This window comes from Myotis davidii, unplaced genomic scaffold, assembly GCF_000327345.1.
Source record: "Myotis davidii unplaced genomic scaffold, ASM32734v1 scaffold425, whole genome shotgun sequence".
Lineage (NCBI taxonomy): Eukaryota > Metazoa > Chordata > Mammalia > Chiroptera > Vespertilionidae > Myotis > Myotis davidii.
In genome coordinates, this window is record NW_006296413.1 from 3669440 (window position 1) to 3677703 (window position 8264).

General features: G+C 57.1%; 1 protein-coding gene across 2 annotated transcripts in view; it reads right to left on the reverse strand.

Annotated features, from left to right (window-relative positions):
• Positions 1–4367: 4367 nt before the first annotated feature.
• Positions 4368–8264, reverse strand: part of FRMD8 (FERM domain containing 8) — a 29588-nt gene continuing 25691 nt past the window's right edge. For both annotated transcript variants that reach the window (XM_015569062.1, XM_006771588.2), the window contains 2 exons: positions 7788–7992; positions 4368–6037 (listed from right to left, as the gene is read on the reverse strand). In XM_015569062.1, the coding sequence (XP_015424548.1) occupies positions 5919–6037; positions 7788–7992 (324 nt within the window). In that variant the 3' untranslated portion in view covers positions 4368–5918. The remainder of the gene's footprint in view (positions 6038–7787; positions 7993–8264) is intronic.

Consider the following 8264-nt stretch of genomic DNA (forward strand, 5'->3'; position numbering starts at 1 on the left):
AAAGCTGTGTTGAAGCCCTAACCCTCAGAGCCTCAGAATGTGACCTTAGCTGGGAATAGGATCATTGCAGGTGTAGTCGGGAAGAAGAGAAGGGGAATGGGTCCCTAGTCCGCTATGACGGGTCCTTCGAGGAAGGCCCTGTAAGGACAGACACACACACAGGCTGGGGGGAGCATGTGATGACGAGCACCATAGACTGCCCGCAGAACCTCAGAGGCCGAGAGAGGCAGGAGGGACCCTCTACACCTACAGCCTCAGAGCGAGCTTGCGGCTGCCTACACCTTGCAGGCTTCTAGCCTCCTGAACTGAGACAATACATTTGTTGTTTAAGCGCCCACCATCATGTTGAGGCAGCCGCAGGAACTGTGCAGGCGGAACAAAGGGGGCATGAAATGACCTGGAGACCATCAAGTAGGATGAGTGAATGAATGAACCTGACGTACCCACAGACAGATGCAGCCATTGCAGGCCAGAGGTGCTTTTACATCTGTCACTCAATGTCCCCACTTCACAGACGACGAAACCGGGGCTCAGAGGGCTGACGTGTGATTCCAGTCTGGAGCACCTGCCAACCACCTCCCGCCTCTGCAAACGCGTTACAGATGCGTGCAAACACAGTGCTCTGCCCCTGGGGTGTGGCCAGATTAGACAGGCATCCCCATTTTATTTACTTATTTATGTATTTTTATTGATTTCAGAGAGGAAGGGGGAGATAGAAACATCAGTGATGAGAATAATTCATCTGCTGCCTCCTGCAGGACCCGCCCCACACTGGGATGGAGCCTACAACCCAGGCATGTGCCCTGACTGGGAATCGAACTGTGACCTCCTGGTTCATAGACTGATGCTCAACCACTGAGCCACACCGGCCCGCAGGGGCGACCATCCTCATTTTAGAGAAGAGGAAATGGAAGCCAGGCGGTTGGTAGAACCTGCTTAAGGCTACACGGCAGAGGAGAGGAAAGCTGAGCAGGTCCTGCCCTCCAGGAGAGAAGGTGTGCTGCAGGAGAGACCAGTCTGTCCCAGGGGACAGCCGTCCCTGCGGAGGGTGAAGGGGATTGGACAGGTGCTATGCTGGGCAGCCAGGTGGGGAGGCGGGGGAGGATGCCAGAGGTGAAAGACGGCAGGTGTGTTCTAGAAACAAGTGCAGCCAGTATGTTGTGGGCGAGGACTAACGCAGGACTTCAATAACTGTAGGGTCCTCTGTAAGAAAAAATAACGTTCAAATCCTACTTTTGCAAATTCTGCAAAAACCATTGAACACAGTGCCAAGTCCTTCCAGGGCCTGGGCAGGGGCTCCTGCAAAGGGGTGGGCCCTGAGGCTTGTCCTCCCATTGCAGGTGACAGTCTCTGTGTGCCGAGGGCTGGGCACAGGGGCGGGTAGGAGTCCCAGAGGTCACGTTGCCAAACACCTGCTCGGAGCCTGGATTTCAGCTGGTGCCGCCTCGTGGGGATGCGTAAACCAGGGCTCAACCTTGGGCCCACAGTGCAGGCAGCACACAGTGTGAGAGCAGGCAGCACACAGTGTGAGAGCAGGCAGCACACAGTGTGAGAGCAGGCAGCACACAGTGTGAGTGCAGGCAGCACACAGTGCCAGAGCAGGCAGCACACAGTGTGAGTGCAGGCAGCACACAGTGTGAGCGCAGGCAGCACAGTGTGAGTGCAGGCAGCACACAGTGTGAGAGCAGGCAGAGCGCTTCAGAGACCAGGAAGCGACTCCCGGGGGACCCTTCCCAGTTGGGCTTCGCTCCCTCTGGCCCCTCAGGGTGTCTAGAACTGGGATCACAAACTGAGAGGCCTCCCCCAGCACCCAACCTCTCCCCCTACCTGCTGGCTCCCTCTACAGGCCACACTGGGTGGTTTCTAGGGGTCAGCTGGTCTCCAGCTGTGCCTGGAGCACGTGGCCCTGGGCAGATGCAAGCAGAGCAGTGAAGGCGGAACTGAGCCTAGAGCCTAGAACGGGGCTGGGGGCAGGAGAGGAGGGTGCAGTGAGGTGCTCCGGGCGGGCAGTGTCCTGGCCTCTCCCCTGTGGTGCTGGGAGGCACAGAGAGCACAAAGCCCTTCTGTGGAGGAGCCCGCTGAGGACTGGAATGGGGTGCATGTGTGCGTGCATGTGTGCGTGCAGACACACTTTCTGAACTTATGCCCAAAAAACAACTGGGTATCAGTGGAGACTGGGTTGTGGTCCAGGGAGGAGGCCTGGACAGAGTGAGCCACAGTCAGAAAGGGTGTCTGGAGCAGGAGCTCCTCCATGGTGCTGGGAGGGGGTCCCTGTCAGCCTGAGCCTTCACAGACACGCAGCCACTCGGCTCACCTGGCCACCAGCGCAGGGGGTGCGAGGACCGAGGATGCCTGGCCAGAGATGGGCAGAGAGGAGGTAAATGAGCACAAAGCAGGGAGGGCCGCAGTGAAAGCGGGGGGTGTGGTAGGCAGAAGCAAGGCTCCCCAAGATCCTGTGTCCTAATCCCTGGAGCCTGTGAATCAGAATTTACAGGCAAAGAGGAATTAAGGACCCTCTTGGGCCTTCTTACCCTGACCATCCGTCAAGATCGGAAAACCTCACTCTGGCTGCTCCGTGGCATTCAGTACGGAAGCCCAAGCCCGAGGGCTGCATTCCTTGCTGCATCTTCTCTCCATATAAAAGGCTAATATGCTAAGTGTCCGTCGGGTAATGCTGTCACATAGCAACGCCCGGCTTCCTCTCCCTAGCGACCACTAGCCTCCTTGCAGTTTCTTCTGCCCAGGAACAGGACTTGCTTTATAGCCAGGTGCAGACATTTCACACTAACCAAATGTCTGTGAAGCGTTTTCCTGCCTCATCTCATCTGATCCTCACAGAAGTCCTGGAGTAGGTACATAGGAGACTCGGTAGAATCCTATTGTCTTTTCATTCGCCAGAAAACGGAGATTTAGAAAGCTCAGAAACTTGACCTCAGCTGAAAAGAAGACATGGTGGACCTTGAAAATGATTTCAGGTTTCCTCCCTGAGGCTAAGTTACTCACGCATGCGCAATACATATAAAGCTCTCGCTAGCGCCAATGGCACATGTGTGTTTCAATCTGTCATTGTCGATCGTGAATTTGGTTGACACTTCTTTATAGAGAAAGGGCAAATAGCGATATTAAAGTATTTCTTCTAATTAATTTCCTTTCAATGTGCACGAATCTGTGCACCGGGCCACTAGTAGTTAATAAAAAGCCAACACACGGCTGCGATCAGCTCCCAGGCTGCAAGTTTCCCTGCAAAGAGGAATTAAGTAGCTAATCGGCTAACTGTAGGGAGATGTGGACTCTCCACCTTGGCCCCGTGTAGCAATAATCACAAGTGTCCTTAACCCTGGACATGGAGGGCAGAGGGGAGTCGGAGAAAGGTGTGAGGAGGGACAGTCAGAGTGCCGGCTGAGGACCCCGTCTCCTTCCCCGGCTTGAAGATGGAGGGAGGGGCCGCGAGCCAGGGTAGCCCAGGCGGCCTCTGGAAGCTGGAACTGTAAACAGGTTCTTGCCCCGAGCACGGAATGCAGCCCTGCCCACACCCTCATCTCAGCCAGTGAGTTCATTTCGGACTTCTGACCTCCAGGACTGAGACGGTGAGTGTGCTGTTTGAGCCACCGAGGTTGTGGTCACTGGTTACAGCAGCCACAGGAAACTAACCTAGTGGAGAGGGCAGAGGGCCTGGGTAGAGGAAGGGCCCCAGGTCGATGGTGCTCCTTGAACCACCAAGACGGGGTGTCTGTGCCATCGGCAGGCGCAGCCTCTTAGATGAGTCCCGTTCTCTTCCCAGCTTTCCGGGCACAGGACTTCCCCAACCTCCAGATGATGCTCACCCACGGGAACAACGCCCAGGTTATCCTGTTGTGCAGCTTCCTGTGGGGTCCACAGCGCCCCCGAGCGCCGGCCTGACGCCATCCTTGCCCAACAGGACCTGTGGGAAACAAACTGCCCCTGCCCTGGCCCTGGCCCTGGGAGCCCTCAGGGAGGGCTGAGAATCGCCCAAACCTCCTGGGTTCTCTGCCATCTCCCGACACACTGGGCCCCACCCCCAGGGGTGAGGAGGCACCTGGTGACAGGGGGCTCAGGGCCACAGGACAGGGACAAAGGCCCAGCAGCCTCTGTCACTCCTTGTTCCCTGCCTCCCCGCAGAGCTCCTGCCTTGGTTCCCACCACGAACCCCAAACCTCTCTTGGACCTTCTTACTCTGACCAACCACCAAGATTGGAAAACTGCACTCTGGCTGCTCCGTGGGTGCAGCAGGGAGCCCGAGGGCTACATCCCTTGGCGCATAGTTAATAAAAAGCCAACACGCAGCTGTGGTCAGCTCCCAGGCTGTAATCGCACACTTGCATTACTCATGTCATAAACACCAAAGCTGCTGGAAACGGATTTTATTATTAATAAGTCACATGGTACAAAACAATCAGAATATTCAAAGGACATTTAGTAAAAGGCTTTGTCCAAAGGACAGGCAGAAAAGGTTAAGACACAATGGATGCTTAGAAAACAGGAGAAAGACAGGAGTAAAAACAAGTAATTTGTGTACACACACGCCCGTCACACCCACATGCCCCCTGGGCCCATCAGATAAGAATTCACTTGGCATCAAAACAGTGTGTGGGATAGAGGACCGGAGGGCTGGGAGCCAGACGGCAGGCGGGCGCCAGGAGGTGAGTGACTCCAGGCTGGGGCACCTATTTACTATGACAAATAAGGAAGCCCCTGCTGCCCGAGGCAAGCCCACCTCGCACACCTGGAGTGTCCAACGTCATCAAGGGAGGAGGTGGCTCTGGCCTCTGGAGACAGGCGGCTGGCATTTCCTCGCCCACGTCCCGCCAGGAAGGGGAGACAAGGCGAGCCCTGTGCTGGCTGAGCAGGCGCCTCTTCCCTGCACAAAGTCCCAGGAGGCTGGGCCAGGCCCCCCCGAGTAGCCCAGGGCCGGGGAGGAGCTCCTGGGCTGGCTGTGCCCAGCGCCTCATTCGCCTTGGCCATTTGTTCCCAAGAAAGAGACCGGCTGCTGGGGTGGGACTTCCCGCATGGCCGGCCCCCAGGGCCAGGCCCGATGGTCACCTCTGACGGGGGCCGGGCTCTGAGGTGTGGGGTTCTCTTGAGTTGCCCCAGAGTTTACAGGCTTCCAGGAACCAAAGCAGCCGAGTAAAAACCAAAACAAACCTGAAGCCCCGGGGGGTTGGGAGCTTCTCCAGTGGGGGTGGGCGTGGGGGTCGGGGGCCTGCTGGTCCCGGACAGCCCCTGCAGCATGACATCACCAGAGCTAGCAAAGAGGCACTTTCCGGCTGGTCGGTCAGTGTCTCCTGCCCACAAGAGAGGCCTGAGTGAAGGGCACAGGGTGCCCCTGCTGAGCTGGGCCCTGCCCAGCTCCCTCCTCCCATCCAGCCAGGGAGGGCACGAGTGCGGGCCTCTCCTCCCGTTCTGCCACCTGCCATGGTTCAGCTCTGGCGGCCCCGGCCCGCCCCGACAGGGACGCCCGCCTGGCAGCATGGGGGAATGCTGGCCGACGAAATGCGGGGATGTGGTCACCAAAGTCCAGGGAATAGACCGAAGACACACACTGGACCTGCAGGTCCCAAGCCCTATTCCTCGACCTCCTGCCATGGGAGCCGCCAGTGGGGGCTTCAGAGCAGGGAACACTGTCCATGTTGAGAGGGGCACACAGGCGAGTCCCTGGGTGGAAGGGGGAGACTGGGGCTGATCAGATGGTCCTGAGATGGCAGCGGGGCCCACAGTGCAGAAGGGCAGGCTGGAGAGGGACCGTGTGGGATCCCTGAGCCAGCTGGGCACAGCCCAGGCACCACCCCAAGCACAGAAGTCCCTGCTCCACGCTTCGAGGTAGCCTTCTTCCCAACTCGAGGGCCACCCCTGGCCCTGCCCTCCTGTGCCCTCCTCCTGCCGGCACTGGCACCACGGCCTCAGCTCTGCTCCAGGTGCTCGCTGGGCTGCACCACGGTGTAGCTCCCCTGGCCCAGGGAGAGCTGCCGGCTGAAGAAGGACGTGGTGCGCTTCGGTTTCACCGGCTTGATCTGCTCGCCTGTCGGGGAGTGAGGACCGCACTGAGGAGAGGGCTTCCCGGGACGGCCCCGCCCCCAGGAAGCCTGGTGTGGGCTGAGCTCCCCTCTTCACATCTGCCAGCTCTGGCCTCACTCGCCCACCCCCACTCGTCCACCTGACGGGATGGGTGGGTGGACGTGTCACCAGCCCCCAGTCAGAGGCAAATCAGTGTCTGAGTTGGATGCGGGGCCAGCCGTGGTACCTGAGGAGCTTTTGCTAAAACCTATTCAAGAACAGACCGAAGAAACCAAGCACCTGCAGCCTGCAGGACAGCTGAAGGTGAGCCCCAACGAGGCAAAAGAACCCTTACAAGTTCACAATTTCAAGCAGGTGGCCAAGGTCAACACCAACAGCCATAAGTCGTGTTGCTAGGGAACCTGTGATAGGAAGCGGTAGAAATGCGGTAGGCCCTCCACCTCTGTGATCTTCCTCCCCCTAAGCCGTAAGCCCAGCCTAATTCTGAGAAAAACATCAAACTCCAGTGAAGGGGATCCTACCATGTCCCTGACCACCCCCCACAGCTGCCAAGGTCATCAAAAGGAGTCAGAAACGGTCACAGCCAAGAGGAGCCTAATACACATGCCACTGAACGCAGTGTGGGGTCCAGATGGTTCATGAAATAAAACACATGAGGCTACACTAAGGACTTTAGTTAATAATACAATCAGCCCTGGCTGGTTTGGCTCAGTGGATAGAGCATCAGCCTGCAGACTGGACTGAAAGGTCCGGGTTCGATTCCAGTCAAGGGCACATGCCTGGGTCGCAGGCTCGATCCCCAGTGTGGCAGGAGGCAGCCAATCAATGATTCTCTCTCATCATTGATGTTTCTATCTCTCTCCCCCTCTCCCTGACTCTCTGAAATCAATAAAAACAAATTACAATATCAATATTGGTTCATTAATTACATATATATGCCATGTTAATGGAAGATGTTAATTTTTAAAAATCAAGCAAAAAGAGCCGAAACCGGTTTGGCTCAGTGGATAGAGCGTCGGCCTGCGGACTGAAGGGTCCCGGGTTCGATTCCGGTCAAGGGCATGTACCTGGGTTGCGGGCACATCCCTAGTAGGAGATGTGCAGGAGGCAGCTGATCGATGTCTCTCTCTCATCGATGTTTCTAACTCTCTATCTCTCTCCATTCCTCTCTGTAAAAAAACCAATAAAATATATTTTAAAAAAAAAAAAAAAAATCAAAAAAAAAAAAAAAAAATCAAGCAAAAAGAAAAGGAAAACAGGCAACATAAGTGAACAATAATTCATAAAGAAAAGAGAAATGATCAAGCACATAAAAATGGTTCAACTTCACTAGAATTCAAACAGCAACCCACACGCATCTCTCCCTGGACAATAACACTCACCACCTCCCAGACGTGAAAGACTAGGAACTCCCAGTGCCCGCGCGCCAGGTGTGGGTGCAGAAACGACGACCTCATCGCGAGTGGCAATGCAGACTTCACCAGTCCTTCCACAGGGTCCTGTCCGCTGCAGACACTGGGAGTTTCTAGTCTTCTCGTCTGGACAGTCCTGTGTGAACACGTCTGTGGACGCAGCAGTGAGAAGGGGCAGAGCAGAACTCTTACCGCCAGGACCCCAGAGGGCACAGCTTTGTTCGGATCACAGAGCTGATGTGACGCTCACACCCAGCCCTCCTCTCAGCCAGAGGCTCCCGGCCCTCCCTCCCCTCAAGCTCCCCGGGGCCTGCACACTTGTACCACGAAGAGGTCACTCACCCTCCTCCACATAGTCGATGGTGGAGAGGTGCTGGATCCGGCTGCACACCACGCTGCCCTGTCTGCGTAGCTGGGGGCGCTGAGTGGGAGGTGGCAAGGAGCCGGAGGCGGAGGAGGGGCCGGAGGCGCCCTCCTGGGGGGCAGTGGGCTCTGCGGCCTGGCTCAGCTCGATGCAGTACTCGATGAGGCTGCTCATCAGTTCAGCCTGGGGAGGGAGAGGCCAGCGTGAGGACGGGAGGGGCAGCCAGGGCCAGGCCCAGCCTTTCAGCCCCTGCGAGCGAGAGGAGCCAGATGGCTGTCCCTGCCCCTCTCTAGTGGGGGAGGCACATGAGGAAACAAATACCATCCACACAAGAAAGCCAGTGGGGGCAGGAGCTCTGTGGGCCTGCGGGCAGGGCAGGCGTCCCACCTGAGGTGATGTTAGGGGTCCGTCCTGGGGCATGAGTAGGGGTCCCAGGTCTGGGAGGTGGGAGGGAA